This window comes from Mustela nigripes, chromosome 2, assembly GCF_022355385.1.
Source record: "Mustela nigripes isolate SB6536 chromosome 2, MUSNIG.SB6536, whole genome shotgun sequence".
Lineage (NCBI taxonomy): Eukaryota > Metazoa > Chordata > Mammalia > Carnivora > Mustelidae > Mustela > Mustela nigripes.
In genome coordinates this window covers 173,805,845-173,826,402 of record NC_081558.1, presented here as the reverse complement: position 1 = coordinate 173,826,402, position 20,558 = coordinate 173,805,845, and the positions used below count along the sequence as shown (strand labels likewise).

The 20,558-nt window shown below is 34.5% G+C and overlaps 1 protein-coding gene across 3 annotated transcripts in view; it reads left to right on the top strand.

The window, feature by feature from the left end:
• Positions 1-5,023: 5,023 nt before the first annotated feature.
• Positions 5,024-20,558, top strand: part of ARL6 (ADP ribosylation factor like GTPase 6) — a 42,128-nt gene continuing 26,593 nt past the window's right edge. The window contains exons 1-5 of one of the 3 annotated variants that reach the window (XM_059392122.1): positions 5,025-5,511; positions 8,202-8,351; positions 14,323-14,384; positions 14,824-14,892; positions 18,595-18,689. In XM_059392122.1, coding sequence (XP_059248105.1) covers positions 8,229-8,351; positions 14,323-14,384; positions 14,824-14,892; positions 18,595-18,689 — 349 coding nt within the window. In that variant the 5' untranslated portion in view covers positions 5,025-5,511; positions 8,202-8,228. Of the gene's footprint in view, positions 5,512-8,201; positions 8,352-14,322; positions 14,385-14,823; positions 14,893-18,594; positions 18,690-20,558 lie in introns of all 3 variants that reach the window. The other 2 variants (XM_059392121.1, XM_059392123.1) reach the window with 2 other exon arrangements.

The window sequence follows — 20,558 nt, the reverse complement described above, 5'->3', positions numbered from 1 at the left end:
TTACCTGGGAAAAGTCTATAAGGTAGAGAAGTGGGCTGCAATTGAGGTCTAAGGCATTCCCATTTGTGGAAGTTCGACGAAGAATTGGAAGTCAACCTTGGGACACTAAGGAGTATAAGGTAAGGTAGAGAAAAAAGAAATCCAACTGGTCATCTGGATTAAATGCTTATAAGTAGCCACAGATTTGGCACATGGCAGTCATTGGTGACCTTGACAAGGACAGTCTCTATGAAATAGTGTAGTCAAAATCTGATTGAGGTGGATTAAGAGATTGTAGGAAAGCTGGTGGAGTCAGTAACTATAAACAACTTTATCAAGAAATTTTACTCTAAGAAATGGGGCAGTAGCTGGAGGGAGATACAGAGTCGCGAGAGGTTTTTTGGTGTGTGTGTGTGTGTGTGTGTGTTTAGAGAAAAGATGCTAGAGTGTATTTATATACTAATGAGAATGATCTGGTAGAAAGGGGAAAACTAATTATGATTATGCAAGAAAAAATATAATAATAGAAAATATCTTGAGAGGTAGAAGGGTTAGGATTCATACTGTAAGTAGGGAGATTAGTTTTCAATAGGAGGAGACAGAACTGCAGTAGGAGGGAAGACAAAATTGCAGATAGGTTGGTAGATGTGTGGTAGAAAGGTAAGAATGTTACTATGTGAGTAGTTCTATTTACCATTGACATAAAAGTCAATATGCAGAATGGGAAGAGTATAGATTGGAAGAGAGGTATAAGTAGTTGGAAAGGGGAAAAGTGAACTATATATACATATATATGTGTATATATGTATGTATATGTATATATGTGTACGTATATATACACACACACACACGTGCATATATACATAAACACAGTGAGTGGGTATTTGTGTGTATGTAATACACCATGGGGAAAAGATGTATAAAATATTTTAAAGCCATTCTTACTGAATATTTTTGAGACATCTTATTTGAAGGACCCGAAATAATTCTGTGCTTTCTGAGGACTCTAGCGTTCTCTTTTCCATAATGTAGAAATTAAGTGAGGACTTCTCAATGCCATACATACGTCTCATGTTTTGTTGTTTATTTTTGTCTATCACGGAGTAAAAGGCAGAAATATTTTGTAGCTATTCTAATTCAAAACCTATGAAAATTAAAATTAGTTTAATCTTGAAAGATGTGTATTATATACTCAAGCTGGCAGTTTTCTTAAAATACGTTTTGGGGAGAGTTTTGAGCTCCCATCTGAATTTAAAAAAAAAAAAAAGGAGGCAAACAGGCTCTAACCATTTAGTAAAACAATACTTTTATTTTGTTTTGTGTTCATATGAAAATCATCAGGACCATCTGTCATTTAGGAGAAACACATGGGCAATATGGTTGTTTTGTTCATTGTGCCCTCTCTATCCTATTGGAAGGATGTGATCTTTTAACTGTGCTTGGATCTTTATTTCTGGATAGGATGTATGTAATTCAATGTGTTGAATGTATAGGTGCATATGGATTTGATGTAAAATTAGACTGTGATTAATGGAATAAGATTGCTCTCCATTCTTTTGCTGTTTTAGCATAGACAAAAATATAAAGATGTACATGTACATATGAATATGTATTTGATTAAACACTTAATATTTAAATGGCCATGTCAAATATTAAATGGTAGATGTCGACAGTTGCAGTGAATTAAAAATAAAATAGTTATAAAACTCTTTGTAGCACAAATCCTAAAAAGTTTAATTTAATACTTAATAGTACATTTAAATAAAATACCTAGATAACATCTGTCTAGGCTGAGGCATTTAATCCCTCAAAGAGCAATATTTGACTAATGAAAAACTGCAGCTGAAAACGTTTCTCCTTCCTAGAAGTATGAATATGATTTTTAAAATGTATCTCTCTGTAACCTGTCATAAAGTTAATTATCACTAATTATGGATTTAGCAGTGTACCCATCTCCTCTTATAAAAGGGGGAAAAGATCTATTTGTGAGAATAAGGAAGTACAGCACTGTATTTTTTTCTCTTTGTTATTACTGTTTCTCTTTGGTATCTATTTAGAGCTTCAATATATGCCTTCCACTCAGGTTCCTTACACAGACTATGTTCTCTTTTCTGGTTGTAAAACAAGATTATAGAGAGATAAACACAGTAAAAGGGTGTTAACAATTGAACTGCAATCCTACCTATTATCTACTTTGCTATAGCAGTGAAGTAGCCCAGACTTACTTCAAGGTGGCATTGTTTTCATCTTATAAAAATCTACTGTAATATTACAATGTTCCATGTAAATTTTCATGTGCTGGCATGCTTACAAGTAATAGTGTTATAGAATGCTCAGCTCTCAATGAGGGATTGTTTGTGGTTAATTGCATTACATACGTCATCTATCTATTTGCTGAAAGAATATGGTGTTCAGCAAAACTACCTGCTGAGCAACATAATAAGATTTTTGTACAAAGTACAAATTACTAATTATTGTATTTTATTTTTCTATGATTTCCTAAGAGGCATTACCAGGGTCCTACAGATGGAGTAAGCCTGTTTATTAAAATACCTATTAGCAAATAAAAGTAACAGTTCTGGTGGTTAAATCTGTGACTTTTTTGTACTGTTGTATTAATGAATATTAAATATAATTCATTTTTTAATCTCTTAAATCTAGACGCTCTTTAGATATATAATTCTGGATGCAAAATAATAGCTGTAATTTTTCAAAATAATTAACATCATTAGTGTCAAGGCATAAAATCACATAAATCACTATAAATGGATACACATTTTTGTAGTGATTTAATACTGACAAACTATTTTGTGATCTTAAATAAATTAAATTGTTCATTGCAGAGGTAATACTGTACATAAATTGCAAATGACCAAAAAACATACATAATGTCCAACTATTCATGGCTTTACACCTCAGCACTCATTCCAAAAATGTGCAATAAATTATGAATCAGGGACTTTCTATATTCTTTTAAAAGCTGCTGGTAAGAAAACACATAAAAAGTTCCTCAGTTAATCAGAATAGTGTTGTTGTCATCATTTTAGACTTAACTGCTTTATAATTCTTCTACTACATTTCTTAAAGCTGGTTATAAAATACCTGAAGTTTCCTTCTCTTATACAGGTATTTTAAGTAGCCTCAGAAAATTACATGCCATTTTTAAATCTTCTCACCCTTATAATAAAATGAAGACAGCCAAACTAACTTATTAAATCAAGTAGAAAAAATTTTATGCTGAGCTTTTCAGTACTCAAAAGCAGTTTCAGTTCACAAAGTACCAAAACGCAGATTCAACCATATGAAATATTTGTTTTTAAACTTTTACGTATTCTTAAAACTAGCATTTTCTATGTTATTGAGTACACTGTGGGTTTCACTATTTCATCTCTAATGATAAGCCATCACACCAACTACACTTATCTAAGATAACAATTTACTTAGCTATTTTTTTGTCAAAGAATTATGTATATGCCTCAATTTACTGAAAAGTTGAATATCCAATCTCCCCATCAGATTTCCAGTTTTCACCAAATGTTTTGTACTAAGCAATAATAGAAAACCTAAGGTCAGAAAATACCAACTCCAAACAGGAAAAAATAAATCTTTCTGAAACATAAGATTTCTACTTAACTCTAAGAAGAAAAAAAAGTCATATTCAGGCTACAAGGAAATTAGCTTCCATTTCTCATCAAAATGAATCACAAATGCCCGACACAATGAAAATAAATCAGTACTTCCCTGAAAATGGATTTACAGTCAGAAGTTAATGAACCAGAATATTTAGGAATTGGGTCAAATCCTATCCATATAATAAAAATTTCAGGATAAAGGAAGACAGGAACTTGTTTACTGAACACCTACTATGTGCCAAACAATATACTTTTTAAATCTATTCAATCCTCAAAACTACCAAATGAGATAGTGTATTTTTGAAAGTGAGGAAGCTAAAGCATGAGCATGAAGTGTTAAATGGCCTAAGGCCACACAGTTAGGAAGAACATATCCATACTCCCATTTTTTTTTTAAGGACATTGTAAACATTTTGGAATATAGAACTATTGGGTTTTTGTTAGTTTTAGCCTTTCAAGAGTCACTTACCCAGAACCATACTGTTTTTCATTGTAAAACAACCGCTGTTACAAATTTGGAAACATAACAACAAAAACATCCCCCTATAATCATCCACATAAACACTTCCCTCATTAATTTTATATAATTCTTGTAGTCTTTTTTCACCGTCCTAGTCCGCTTAATAGGTATAATTAATGGGCCAAAGATCAGGCAGGGTGGTAAAAACATAAGCCTAGCTAGTGTGTGTCTGTTTGGTGGAGGTGTGTGTGGGGGGTGGTGTCCCATACTCCCGGCCAAAAAGGAAACTGTAAAGGAAACTTCTAAGAGGAAGGGTTTCATCCATGAAAACCACTCATTGGTGTGGGTGGTGGGAAGGGTGAGGCTAGGTAGGTTGAAAAATTATTCCAAATGTAGTCTGTCCCTTGGAAAACGAGGTTATAAAAATGTGGACAAATAAGTAAATCTAAATATTTTCAACTGGAGTATCACTGGTACTGTAAAATCCCACGGCAATTTTAAAAGGTAGTTAACGTTGAGCATTCAGACTATTCTCCTGACCACCTACAGATGTGATTCTGGGGACAGTAATCTCATCACCGATTATGGCTAGTGTAAATCTCTTTACGCGAGCACACAGCTAAGAAGCCAGGTTACAGGCATACTTCCTCTGCCAAGTCACGCTTCCGACTTTTCACACCAGTGTCATCTCCACTCCCTACCCACAGTAACAGTTTTCAGGGCTCCAGGGTCTGTGGCCTGTAAGACCCCGAAAGCCTCCGTGGGAGGGGCAGCGGGGAAACTGGCGCACGCGTCTCCAGCTGTGTTCTCCGGCCGTTGCCACCACGCTCTGCGCGTGCCCGGTAAAAACGCAGAGGTTCTTCCTCCCCCACCCCAGCGTGCTGGAATTGCAGATGTTTTCCTGCGAGTCTGAGAAAGAGTGGGCGGAAAGAAGCGCACGCAAGCAAACGCGACGCCAAGCATTTCCCAGCAGGCTGTGCGCACGCCTACAACTCCCATCATGCTCCACTCGGACGCCGCTTCTCTTCGCAAGAAGGCGGCCGTTCACCCCGCCTCTTGTCTTCACACCTTTAATACTCCTCTGTGTGCCTCTGACGTTCTCCGGAGCTCGGAGCTCTCCAATCCCGTAAGCAAGAACACCAAGGCTAAGCTCAGAAGTTCAAGGAGGCGTGGCTTAGGGACCGGAAGAACGTCCCGTTGCCAAGGGAACCCCACGCGCCTAGGCGCCGGCCCAGCCACTGATGCTCGGGCTGAGGCACAGGCAGCCGCTTCACCCAACTTGTAGAAGCGGCATTGCTCAGGAGCAGGAATTCTTACAGAGGCGGCATAGAGACGAAGGCTGAGAGACGCCCGATATTTATCCCACAAACCGATACGAGCGAGTGGTCCTTTCCTGTTCTCTTCAGCCCCTGGGTCCGCAGGGTTGACTTCAAAAACCAGGTATCTTCCCGCTCCCTCCGCCCTTGTTTTGTAGCCAGCGCCGCCGCCACCGGCACCGCGCCTGTCGCGTTTTAGAATTGCACTTTGCTCTTTACTGTTTTTCACTCCGTACCGTTGTTTCTAAAGAGGTGGAAGAGGACAGAGGATTTGTGCGGTTAGTACTAGGGATCTCAGAAGGCTCATGGTTTGGGCGAATTTGTTCGGTTTTATCACCGCCCAGATTCGTGTTTTTATTTAGTGTGTGGGAAATGTTTGAAATTTCATCAAGAACAAACAATAAAAATGTTTGAAGTACTGAAAATGTGCTATAATACACTCTAGGAACCTTTTTTTTTTTTTTTTTTTTAAGTTTACGCAGTACCATTCATGGTGTGTTTCTTTGCCCTGCCACTGTCTGCGGCTTACTACCTTCCAAGCTCTTTACTGTGGATAACATCCTAATTCTTCAAGACTTTTCTGGTAACAAGTAATCCTTTAGAAAGCAGTTTCTCTTCTTTAAAAAAAAAAAAAAAGAAAGAAAGAAAAAAAGTTTCTCAGATAACAACCAGGAGAATTTGATTGGCTGGTGCGCAGTAAAACAGTAAGATAAGAAAAAATTAAGGATAGAGCAGAGCCAGATTGAACCCTAAAAACTGCACGTGGACTTGGTTCTGAAAGCAGGCAGTTCCCCGTAGTTAACTGTACATCAGAAATACTTGTAGTTTTTTAAAAATAACTGATGCCCTAATGCCATCACCAGAAATACTAATTCAGTAGTTGATTCCAGTGTGCAGCCAAAGTTGCGAATCATGGCTTTAGGCATAGGGAGCTACATAAAACTTTATCTCCCATTGTGCGCGTAGGGCATGGTGAACAAATGTTGAGTGGCTTAAATTGTTATCTTTCCTCCTTTTGTACATGGGAAAAGTAAAAAGTTACAGAAATGTATGATTACTAAGAAATAGAAACATATATGTATAAGGCTATAATTAATATCTTTTAGAGCAATTGACTTCTAAAGTGTATGTCCCAAAATATTTCATTAACAAGCATTAGTTTTAATAATCCATGAAAAAGGGCTGGAAAATCACAATCCAGTGTTCTTTGTAAAGTGAATATTCAAGTATCAAGTGTTTGACAGGGCTTTCTACTGGATGCCCAGAGGATGATGATGTGAGAAGTGGTCATTTTTTTAAAAAATTTGTTCAAAATTGTATGGAAAATGGAAAACAAGATTTTCTTTAAAAAGTTAACGAATAATGTATTATTTGCTTCAGGAGTAAGATATTATCTTCTTATCAATATGTTCAGTACAATAAATAGCAAAGTGAGGATAGCAAATCTACTTTTGAACTAAAGTAGTCTGTGTAAGAAGTTATTTCTTGGTTTAGAAGGCTAACGTATTGCCGATTCTACAAATGTTCCTTAAGCTGAGATTTAAAGGAATGGATTGAGTGAGATTTGATTCTCCAACACAAGGAGAAAAGTGGTACAAATGGAGAACCTGAAATCAAACCCATCCCTTAGATAAGACAACTGTGAATCTCTCATAGGCCCCATGCTCTTGTGGGGCACTGTGCCTGCCCTTTTCTGCACATCATTGAAATTTGGTTTTGAAATTTCTATCAGTATGCTCCCCCAAGGGGCCTTAGCAAAAATCCATGATGCAGCTTCCTTTTGATGCGTTGTCTTGGAAACCTCATCATTTAAGTTGCTGCAGCTTCACATCCTTCAAGGTATGGGCCTTGCTTAGGATAGTGTGAGGTAAAAAATAATGAAAGAGTTGTGGGATGACAGGCTTCTGGAACTTTAGATGGAGAGGAGAATAAATCAATCAAATTAGATGAATATTTAGAGAACTTTGAAAATGGTGGTTAGGAGAGTAATGGGAAATATTTGGGATATAGGCAGATTGTAGCCATTGCTGTAGCAGTCCCTGCACCAGTTGAGGGCTGGCAACAGGGATATCTCTCTTCTCCCATGATAATGTTTTGGGGAGTGATGGACCCAAGGGGAACCCCTTTAGAAAGTTTCATTTGGAAAGTTCATAGCAGGTTATGAGCAAGTGATGTTTGTAGCAATATAGTATATATTAAAGTAAATATATCTGTTAGTATTTGTTTCACTTGATAGAAAATGCAACTTAAACCAGATATAATCAAGCAAACAAACAAAAACAGTGAATTTAATAGTTATTGCTTTAGATTATTGCATAGTACAACAATGGGGTTGGCTTCAGAAGATTTATTTAACTCAAATAGTATAACCAAAATCTTAGTTTTTCTCATTTCTGATCTGCCTTCTATTTTCTGAACTTTAGCATTAGGCTGTACGTGGACTCCTTTGCCCATACATTGTTCTGGATTTCTAGAAAGGCTGCAGATACTTTCAAGATCACAAGTGCCAGACTCCCATGTTATACTGAGTTTAACAATATTTTTATCCTAAATATTATAATTTACCAGAAGACATATACATCTATTTCAAGGGCATTGTTCTTTGTGTTGCCTAGGGATATAAGCTGCCAATCTGCAGTTCAGATAAGGTCCTTTGTGCTAATCAGCTTAAACTTTGTTTAGTAAATACAATGCTACATTGACATGGTTTTTCTGATTGTGTCTTTAAATTATTAAATTTTTTTTATGCTCCTGCTTATATTTTCCAGACCTAAGTTTGTGATTGATATATCTTTTTTACTTTCTAATTTGTAGCTGGTTTGTAAATATTTGAATCACAATATGGGATTGCTAGACAGACTTTCAGGCTTGCTTGGCCTAAAGAAGAAGGAGGTTCATGTTTTGTGCCTTGGGCTGGATAATAGTGGCAAAACAACAATCATTAACAAACTTAAACCTTCAAATGTAAGTATCTTTGTTAGATGCTTTATGTATTTTCTGTTAGAGAAAGTTAACATGCAGAAATATTTTTGCATGTTATTGCAGTAATTATTGCCATCATTATTCATATAGTCATATTTTGAAATCCTATTAACTTGTAGTAGCTTAAAGTAATAAATGTCAATCAGACATAATTTACAGTGTATTTTATGCAGATATATAGGTGAGTCTTGATTATTTAATCTGGAATATTTTCCAAATGTCTTTTTTTTTCTTAAAAGATCCTAACAAATTTGTGAAATTCACTTTTAGGTAGCATTGCTTTCTTTTTGGCTCCCTCTTTACAAGAGAAACAAAGCAGAGGGAATGGTGAATCATTTTTATGGGTTCAGTGGATAATTAGCAGCTTCCCAGGAGTGTGGTATGCATATCAGTGATAATATGCAGAATGACTTGAAGTCATTTAAGTAATAAGTATATGAACATGTAATTTTAATAATTGAAAAATAAATAAAGCTAGCACATTCAACACATGGTACATAGAAGATGGATTTTTGCTACCTAAAAAGAAAACCCTTATAATAATAGACTAAATAAGATAGAACCTTCTTTTTCTAATCTAAGTAAGTCCAGAGGAGGTCTTCCAGGGCTGGTAGTGCATCTATGTAGTCAGTCATGAGACATCTAGGCATCTTCTATCTTCCTTTCCTGCTGTTCTAAGTGCCCGTTTTCAAGATCTCCACATGGTCACCTTGGTTACCTGTATTCTAAGTCACACGGAGGAAAAAAGAACCAAGGCAAAAGAAGAGGCCCACTTGCTAAATAAGCCTTCTTTAAAGAACTTACCCAGAAGCACCAAGTAATGATTCCTAACTTCTGTCTCATTGGCTACCCTTATCTGTAAATGAAGCTGGATTTTTTTTTTTTTTAAAAGCAGGTCATACTGTTGCTTCCAAAAATAATAGAGGTCTTATAACTATGGAAGAAGAGGAGTATGGTTATTGGATAGACAACTAACATTTACAGTTGTAAATACACTTATTTAGGCAAAAGCCATTAGTGAATTAATGAAAAATATAGAGGGAAAAAATAATATAAACTACATACAGATAGGGCAGAAACTAAGAAGCTGATACCATTAATGAGTAAATGGCTATAGAATGGGAAATAATTGCTCCTAAATATGGTAGTTGCCTCCAAACAGTGTTTTGGGTTGGGCAGAATAAGCAACCTTACGACTCCATTTTCTTTTGCAGTAGCTTCAGTTTTACCTTTGGAGATTGCTCTGAAATACAAAAACACCATTCTTTCTTTCTTTCTTTTTTTTTTCCCCTTGGTCATTATTCCCTTCTACATAGAGGAGTTTACCCCATAAGAATAGCTAACTGCTGGTGTATTTTCAGGTGGGAGTTAGTGTGAGATGGTCAGGATAAGAAACTGAAAATGGATTTGGAAGGCAATTTAGGTGTTTTAAGGAGTTCCTCAGCTGAATTGGGAGTCAGCTGAGGTATACATGCTGAAGTCAGGCAAAGATAAAAAATATCACCTTTATTTAATTTTGGAGGGCAAAGGTTAGGTCTGTTTAGAGGACTTGCTAACACTCGATTGTATTGAGATTGACCTCCCAAAACTTTGGGGTTTCCCAGTAGGAAAGATCCTACTGCTTGGGGAAAGATCCATTTCTTGGCTAAGATCTGATGAGAGTGCATGCTTGTGATAGGCATATGGCACTCAAATGAGAGAGTAGAGAGAGGCAGAACCAAGAATGCTCAGTTCTATCCCACAAACTGAACAAAGGAATAATTCTCTACCCATGGAGAGGAATAAATTGAAGGAGGTGAGTTAGAGAAATATCATTTAATGAAGTTTTTTCTATATGTGAAATAGGGGGAAAAGGTTAAAAAAGCCCACATACATTAGAAATCTGTCTCCTGATTTAGGTGATTACAAGAAATTTATCAGTTCTTAAGAGGGAGATAAAGCATTCTACACAGTTGAATGGGGTCCAGAATTGAACTTAAGAAAGTAGAACCATACCCAGTTGTGCTTTGGTCCGTAATCAGTACTGTAGATCAGCTATGAGCAGATCAGGCTGGGTTAATGCTTAAGAATCTCAGTGACTGATGACCTGAACTTCTGTAGGTGAACCTATCAGCAGTAAGCAAGAGTATAAGGAAGTATTTTTAGGTTAAGGGCCTATTCTATCAGAGGGGTTTGCATTTTTCTCTACATTAAGGAATTGCCTCAAAAGTTAAAAAAAAAAAAAAAATTTAACTAGTCTTGGGTGGCTATGGGTTAAGTGTCTTGATGCTTGATTTCAGCTCAGGTCATGATCTCAGGGTCCTGGGATTGAGCCCTCTGTCGGGCTCTGAGCTCAACACAGAGTCGGCTCCAGATTCTCTCCCTTTCCCTCTGCCCCTCCTCTCTCTCTCTCTTGCTCAAATAAATAAATAAAATCTTTAAAAAAAATTACTCTCAAATAGGTAGAATATAACTGAAACCGGAGCCACCATTAATAGCCACAAAATGGTGCTGTGGTGGCTCAGTCAGTTAAGCATCTGACTCTTGTTTGTTTTTGGCTCAGGTCATGATCTCAGGGTTGTGGAGTTGAGCTCCACATCAGGCTGTGTGCTGAGCATGGAGCCTGCTTGGGATTTCCTCTCTCCCTCTCCCACCCCCTCACTTTTCCTTCTCTTAAAAATAATATATAGCCACAAAATGGACCAGTTCCCCAATGTCTGCTGTACTCAAATTGGCAGAAATAACATTCAAAAAACAGCATAGAAATTACAGTCTCTTACCATCATCCCTGATAGTATAGTGATTTTCCAAGACATGGTTATTCCCATAGGAATAATCTTGGATATGAATGGGAATACCTTTCTTCTCTGAACAAGGATATACTTTTAAAGACACTTGCTCTTATTTTTTAACCTACTTAGGGATTTTTTTTTTCATAATTTCTTTTGTCATTTCTAGGGATTTGGGGCAGAAAGAGGAGATACCATATACTCTGTGATCTTAAAATACTCTAATACCCCCATTTCAGACTGGCCTTGTGACCTCTTAACCCTGTCTAATGCACCACGTTAGTTAGGGAGAGCCTGCAGGAAAACCTGGGTGCACAGCCAATAAATAAGGCTTTTTAAATTAATCTTCCAGTGCTTTCCAACATCCCTGCTTCTCTGTTATCTCTGGTAAATTATGGAACTAGCCTAGACTTGCTATAGGGCTATTTTAAGGGGATCACCTATTTTCTGATACCACTTCCTGAGACTTAATCTTTAGTTAATTATCCTTTAGATCCTGAGAGCACAGTAAGTTGCTTTGCGTTTTTTTTTCTGTTTTGTTTTTGTTTTTAATTTGGTGCTGATAGCCAAAAGACCACTTGAAATAGAATTTCTTAAAGACCTCAAAACTTCTATCACACAGGTATAGATAAAACACTTGTTTCCTCATGTATCTGAACTGAAGAAATCTCTTGTGAACTTACGTCCACTATTAGAAACATAATTTTTAATGAATTAAGTTCATTACAGAAATCTACAATGCAAAAAAAATCACATAACTCATTTTATAGTTGTGTCTCTTATTTTTTGTGGGTTAAAATCAATTTCTAGATAACTAGATACTTCTGGACCCAAACTGGCTTTAGGCTATCTTAATGCTTATTTATTGTCAATGTATTGAGGTTGCTGGTGTTTTCTAAACTGATGAATGAGGGTGGGGAGATATTTTAACTTGATGACTCAAGAATCCGGTCTTAAGTGTATCTTCTTAGAAATGTACTCTATAAGTACCTTGTTTCCCCAATTTGCATTACCTCCCTTTGCCAGCATAAATCCTGTCATACTACCACATCACCCAGATTTATGTTCTCTCCCTCTCCCCATCTTCCTGCTGATGTATACTCTCTCTGTCCTTAAAAGAAAAAAAAAAAAAAGTGATGGTAAGAAAGTTGATTAATTTTATCCTTGTTAAGTAGAACAGCAAGTTAAAAGAGAAGCTCTGGGAAGCAAAAAAAAGTCTATGAAGAAGTTGGGTGATTGTGGGGAGGCTAGACAAGTGTTCTAATTACAGTTCAGTGAAGATAGGGCTACTATTTTGAGGTATATTTTCTGAGATTTCTTTAAACATTTAATTTCCTCACTTTTTTATTACTAGTATTTTTTGCTAATAGTAATAACTGGTGATTTTTTCACAATTGTGATCAAAATCAAAAGTCAAAACAGTGGAGTATTTTGGGACAACAAAAGTTAGGAAACTATTCCAAAGTTTTTGTGCAGTGAAGAAACCGTAAGGACTGAGGCAGGACTCTGAATGGCAGGAAATAAATTCTAACATAAACAGAATGATATTTTTGGAAGAATAAGGCAGCTCACAGGATGGAAAGAAAAGCTGAATAAACAAGTTTTAGAAAGGCAAAACCAGGCATCTCCAGAGAGGCCTTTTCACTACCACATTACTTCTAAGGTGGTTAAGTTCCAGTGACTTTTCAGCTGCTGTCTTTTTATTTGAATTTTAAATTTCCAGAAGTGGACTACCAAATTGAACATAATGGTTTGGAGCAACAATTTACCCTCTACTTTGGAGCAACAATTTACCCTCTACTCCTGTTTTCACACAAATGCAACATAATGAATTAAAGGTTTTTTTGTTTTTTGTTTTTCTTTTAAAGTTGTACTGTGGCTGTATAGAGAAAATTGGAAAGACTGAAGTCAATGACAGTATATTTATGGTATTTTGTTTAGTATTTGCTGAGTATGTCCAATGGACCAGACACTGTGTTGAGTATATTGCATTCAGTAACTCATTTAATTATCATGATAACTTTAAAAGTTAAAGATAATAATAGATTTCACATTTGAGAAAACCAAGGTTTGGAGAAGTTGAGTAGCTAGTCTAAGGAGGCACATTAACGATTAGGAGTAATTAGAAGGTTTTTGTAGGTTTTTATAGTAAATCAAAGCAAGAAATGATAAGGGCCTGAACTAAGTTAGTGAGATAGGACCAACTTGAGAATGTTTATATAAAAAAAATGTAAGAAAAGGAGGAGTCAAGAGTGACTCATAGGTTATCAGAAAGTAGATGGTGTTTTTTATTCAAAAGGAGGAATAGTTTTGATGGTGGAAGTGTTAGGAGGGGTTTGATGTCTTGTCAGTTTAAGGTGTTTTAATTGCCTGTGGGACTTGCTAACAGATCTCCTGGTGTACTCTTGCCCCCTTGTAATCTCTTCTCCATACAGAATTCCCCACCATGGCCTTCAAGGCTCCACAGCTCTTTGTTACATATAGCTGTCTGCCTTACTCAGGACATTTTAGACATACAGGCCTTATACTTTGCCTGAGTGGCAAGTTCCTGCTTGCATTAGGGTCATTGTACTGGCTAATTCCTTTGACTGGAATGTTCTTTACCAAGATCTTGTCATAACTTTTCTCCTTTTTCATATTCACTCTTGGGTCAGATATGACCTCCTCAGAGAGACTTTTTCTCACAGCATCCTTTGCCCATGCCCCATACCAATGCTCCTCCCCCACCGCCTCCCATCCCCAATTCACCTTTCACTGCACTGTCTGAAATCATGTTCACTTGTAGTTTACTTGGTTACTGTTATTTACTTTCTCTAGATAATAAGCTCCATGAAAGCAGGGACCATGTAGATTCACCATCTAGATATGAGAACAGTCCGCAGTATATATGTATAAACTATATATATATGTGAACTCAGAATGACTCATGAATCCACAGTACAGCTATGGGAACTTGCAGCAAGCCACAAAATGTGAATTAAGATATAAACATTTCATAATTAGTAAACCTTAAGCTTCTGTAAAGAATTCAACACAGTGATCCCACTGCAAAAATTATAGTTTTGTTTAATTGTCATCTCCTCAGTGACAAATTTTAGAATTGGAAACCTGGATGCTTTTTTTAGCCCAAGGAAAAATTCATCTTTTGTAGTTGCAGATTTCTCAATTTATCTTTTCTCTTGAAGGCTCAATCACAAGATATAGTTCCAACCATAGGATTCAGCATAGAGAAATTCAAATCATCCAGGTAATTCACTTTATTATACTTGTGACTAAGAAGTTGTGGGTGAAAAGTGATAATATTAGATCTACCTAGTCATTCTTTCTACTCTTAGAAAAAGTAATTTGTTTTTTCAGAAGTCCATAGATGGTAAATTATTTGTACCACTACCTCCGGATTATTTTTTAGAATTTAGACTTTAGACAAACTCTGATAATCTCACTAGCAAGGAAAACATCTTTTTTTATGTGTTATTCATTACAAAATCATATTTATATTACAAAATTTGTTTTGTGGGACTCATACTTGAAAATTGGCTCAAGTTGAATATTGTATATTCAAGGGTGAAAACAATTTAAAATTTTAAGTAAAAGTGATACCTTATTTTAGTATCTTATAATGTAGTCATGATTTGTTTTGTTTCGGTGTTTGGTTTTGTTTTTTGTTTTTTGTTTTTTTTCTGTAGTTTGTCTTTTACAGTGTTTGACATGTCAGGTCAAGGAAGATACAGAAATCTCTGGGAACACTATTATAAGTAAGTATGTTTATAAGTGTTGGTTAATTAGGTGAATGCATTTTAATAAAAATGATCAACAAATTCAAAGGATTAAATGGGCTAGGTTGCACTATTTATTTTTCATATAATTTAAGCACATTTTCTAAAGAAAAAGTGAAAATGTTTTCTAATGAAAAAGTATAATCATAGTTCATATTGTTTCTTAGATTTTTCAGGCCATTCATGACCTTGCATCTTTGCATATACTTTTCTCTCTGTTTTTAATATCCTGTTCTATTTTGTTGCAGTTTAAAGTTAATATAGTAATGCTTTAAGGTTAACTCAGAAGTCACCTCCTCTGTGAAATTCCACCATTTTGCCCGGTTACTCTGTTCCCAGTGTCCACACAGTATTTTACCATACTATTTAGGTCTTCAAGTCGTGTACCATAGCTACCTCTCTAAGGAGGGTGTGAACTGCTCAAGAGCAGGCATTATTTCTTATTCAGGTTATTTCTTCAAGGTCAAGTATGATGCCAGGCATATAGATCAGTAAGTATTTATTAACAACAAATTTAGTTAAAATAACAGTAGTAACTAACAGTTGATCCATTTGTTCTAAAAGCAGTTCTAAACAAGATATTTTTCAGCATATGCTAATAAAGTGCTCACTAGTTACTTCAGATTAAGAATGGTCAAGTTCCTTGTACCCAGATTATTTTGCCCTCTCAGGATTTGTGTGTGGTAGTAAAACAAATACGTTAACTGTCCATATTGCAAGGACTCTTCATGTAAAAGCAATGTAACTTACCTTTGGAGTCTGAAACTTAAAACCAGTATCCCTTGACTAACTGTCATTAGGAATTCTTGTCTTGGAATGGTTATGAGATGACTGCCAGGTCATAATTTAATTTTTATTGAATAGTTCTTTCCTGCTAATGTGAGAACAAACTTTGTGTTTCCTCAGCCAAAGGAGATTTTTTACAGATATTCTTTTCAATGAGTGATTTAATAGATTGAAATCATGTTTAAATTGTACAGATCTAGAGGACCTCTGAGATACAGAGAAAAGAGTTCTTCAGATTTGAGAGTCAGTTTGGTAAAAGAAAAGTGGCATGTTTATGGTACCTTACATTAAATTCTCTGGGGGAAATGTGAATTGTTTGGGGGGGGGGTTTGTTTTTTGTTTTTTGTTTTTTAGGAAACCTGAGTTTTTAGTTTAGGATTTTTTTCTTCCTCCAGTTAGTTGATAATTCTTTTTTATTTAAATGTATTTATTTTAGCTACTATTTTAAAAATAACATTTATTTTAATTACAGATAACAAAAATACATAGAAAATAGTTTCAAGAAAAGGAAACGTTTCAGATTTTAATTCCTTTTCCTTCAAAACCTTACTGGAAGAAGTTAATTAGGAACACTGTAGCTAAATTGTACGTTGAATAGTGAATATGGTTACTATGGAGACATCTACAATAATAGACTATATCTATCTTTTTCTAATTATGAAAGAACAAGTGCATTTTAATCTATTAGACTGAAAGAGGTTAAAAAGATTAAGTCTACGATGGCAAAATAAGCCACTGGTAGGAATGTAACATCTTTTTCAGAGAAATTTATCAGTATCTTATAAAATGAAAAATTTTCTTGCTCTCTAGCCATATTTTTTTTTCTTGAAGAAGTATCCTATGACTAGCACTTGTGGACAAAGATATAGATAGAAGAAAATGTTTTGAACACTGCTTATAATGACATATCTCAATTATAAAAAGAATATTACTACTCTTAACAAAAATATGTACTTGGTATATTTAGAGAAGAAAAATAATTTAGTGGCATGTGCACGAAACCATTAATAACATTTGTTTTTGGAACACTAAGATTAGAAGGGAAGTTTACTTTGTTATTTATTTGATACTGTAACTTTGATTATTATATAATTATTGCTATTATCTTTATAATATGAAAAATAAAGTATAAAATATAAGGAGTACACATTTTTTAATATTTAGAAAATGTAGAAAAGAATATAAAATTTTTTTCTATAAATCTCACTTATAATAAATTTACCATTGTTAATCTTTTTGTGTTTTTCCTTTTGAAATATAAAATATATACTTTACATAATTGAGAAAAGAGTCTTCTAAGTTATGTACCACATATAGTTTTTTACCCTGCTTTTTTAGATAACATTAAATGATCAGAATAAATCAGGAAAAACATAAAAACATACAAAGAATATAAGTAATGACTGGCTGCTTATTATTTTTTCATATGCCTATGCCTATTTTTTAATCATTCTGGTTTTGGATATAAAAGCTGTTCTCAGTTGTTGAAGATTATAAATAATCCTCCAGTTAACACACCTTGCTGCATAATTCTTTGTCATAGTTCATGTGTCCTTAGCATAAATTCCAGAAATGTAATTATTGGCTCAAAGAGATTGAACATTTTTAAAACTGTTGGCAGATATTTCCAATCATATCTGTTTCTGTGGCTACAGTTAATGTATGACTGGTGATAACCTATGTTCATTTTTTTTTAAATGATAGGAGAAAGTGGTACTCAAAAGTGTTTTATTTTTATATTCATGTAATTGCTAATGATATTGAACTTTTAAATTCTTAGTTTGTGAATGGAATAAGTGATTCACAGAAATAGGTAAAAGGCCCAATAAATATATGCAAAGATAGTGAACTTTACTAGCAATTAATGAAATACAATATAAAATATTATGTTGTTAGAATGACAAAAATGGAAAAGGATGTTAAGAGCTGTGCTGGAAAGGGGGTGAGAGAAGTACTGGTAGTATATATTGTTAAAGTATTTCTGGAATACAGTTTGTCAATGTTTACCTAAAACTTTAAATTTGGTATGTATTCCTAGAAATTCCTAATTACAAGTCTTAAGATATCTAGAAATTTTAAAAATGTATTTAGGAGGATTTTTATTCCAAAGTTTTTCACAGTAATAAAAATTAAAAATAATCTCTAAGTTCACAGTATTTGATGACATATCCATGCAATGGGATATTTTATAATAATTAAAAGAAAGTTGCAGAGGGAATCAGTGATTTTTTTTTTTTTAAGTGCCACTGTGATCTGTAAATGAATGCTAAAGCCATTTCAGTGGCTGGTTATCAGCTTAAAAAAAATGAAATAGAATAAAATAAAAGCTATTTGTAAGTATTATTTCTGGAAACTTATTTCAAATGTAGTTACATATACTTACATGTTTACTGCATCCCAATATAAAATGTATTTTTCACTATGGTTATGGTAAGAAATATTTGAGAAACAGTGGTGTAGAACTTTAATGTTTCATTAAAAAGTAGTTCAAACTATACTGCAAAAAAAGATCAAGGAAATGTGTGTGAGAAAGGCAAGGTATAAAACAGCAAGATTCCACTTAAGTACAAATGTAGGTACTCCTATGTGAATATACAGAAAAAAAATAACAAAATTGATTTACCCGAGAATATTAATAATGAATGCATCTATGTAATAGGATTATAGTTTCACTTACAATTTTTAAAAATTATGAAACAAGCATTAAATGTACCATATTATCAACCAACCTAAAAGAAATTATTTTATATGAAATATGACTAATGGTAACATATTAGTCACTCATATAAACTAATACGTAATGAAAAGATAATACAGAGGGTAGGAAATGCAAATGAATGCTACACATGGAAAAATGTGTAAGTTTACCTTTACTTTTTCTCATTCTTTATACAGAGAAGGACAAGCCATTATTTTTGTCATTGATAGTAGTGATAGATTAAGAATGGTTGTGGCCAAAGAAGAACTTGATACTCTGCTAAATCATCCAGGTATGTGTGTCTGTGATATTTGTGCTTTAGGGTCTGTTTATATAAGATTTTTTTTTTTGCTCTTTGGTATTGGCAGAAGTATTCTATGTAGTTCTCTCTTATTTAAAATTTTAAAATTTTTCTTATTGAAACATAATTAACATACAGTGTTCTATTAGTTTCAGGTATACAATATAATGATTCAACAGCTCTCTACATTAATGAATGTATTACTTCCTTTTTTTTTGAATTTTAAAATACAGTAATTATTCAGAATTCATATCTACCGATAGCATCTTGTATTTTTTAAATTTCAAAGCAGTGTTTTCCAGGTCTCCAACCTTTATTTTCCCTAAAATTAAAATGTTCTGATTGCATAAATAATATGTGTCAGTAGCAAAAAATGAAGACAGGGAAAAAAGAAAGAAGTAAATATCCATGTATTTCAACTGTCATTAGAATTATTTTGGTTACTATGTTTGCAGACATGTGTATATATATATGCAGCATTTCTTACATATTTACTCGAGAAATCTTCTAAAACAGATATTTTCTGTATTTATTTATTTATTAAAGATTTTATTTATTTGTCAGAGAGAGAGAGAGCACAAGCAGGCAGAGTGGCAGGCAGTGGCAGAGAGAGAAGCAGGCTCCCGGCTGAGCAAGAAGCCTGATGCTGGACTCGATCCCAGGACTCTGGGATCATGACCGGAGCCTAAGGCATATGCTTAGCCAACTGAGCCACCCAGGGCCCCTCTTTCTGTTTTTAAACTCTAATTGCCAGCCCTACCCTCTTTTCAAAATACCAGTATTAACAATTTGGTATTTTTTCTTGTTATTACTTATAATTTGGGGTCATATTCTCTACACTCTTCTGCATCTACCTATTCTTGGAGAACACTAAATGCCAGAAATCCTTTTTTTTAAAAAAGATTTTATTTATTATTTATTTGACAGACAGAGCTCACAAGTAGGCAGAGAGGCAGGCAGAGAGAGAGAGAAGGAAGCAGGCTCCTTGCTGAGCAGAGACAGCCAGATGCAGGGCTCAATCCCAGGACCCTGGGATCGTGACGTCACCTGAGCCAAAGGCAGAGGTTTTAACCCACTGAGCCACCCAGGCGCCCCTGGAAATCCTTTTAAATCAATGTATATATGTAATTATTCTTTTAATAGTGACTAATAAGCTGTACTATGAGAATAGCGACCATTTATTCTATTTTACCTATTATTGGATATTCTTTTTTTTCTCTACAATACATTTCTCCAGTAAGTATTGTGGAACTCTGCATTTCTAGTTTGATTCATGGGAGAAGATTTAAGTGGTCTTTGTGCTATGACTTAGGAAGAGGTGATGGTTTAAAAGAAGTGTGTATTTGTTAGGAATAGAATGGAAATAATGTGAGGCTTTCTAACAGTTCTTCCTGTTTAACCACAATAACTGTTATTTTTATTGAACAACCTTAAGCTTATTCATATATTTGGGGTAATAATTATCTAGACTGTACATTTTATGTGATTCTTGCACTTCTAAAAACTTATGTCTTTAACTGGATTATCTGGATTGAGAATGCATTTTTGATCATGCATTCCCTTTGTGTTAATCTTTCTACTTTTCTTCAAATAATGTTATAATGTTGCCAAAAAGATGAAATGATTCCTACAAAATCAGCTTCAAATACAATGGAAAACTTGGTTTCCTTAGCTGAAGACTTGTTCAAGTGAGTTATCTTTATGTACTGATGAATTTATTTTGTGGGAGATTATTCCCAAGGAAGGATTTCTCAGCTGAGGTATACATGAACTTTAAAAATTTTTTAATTTAATTTTACTTTCTTACTGAAATATAGTTGACATACAATGTTACATTAGTTTCAGGTATATAATATAGTG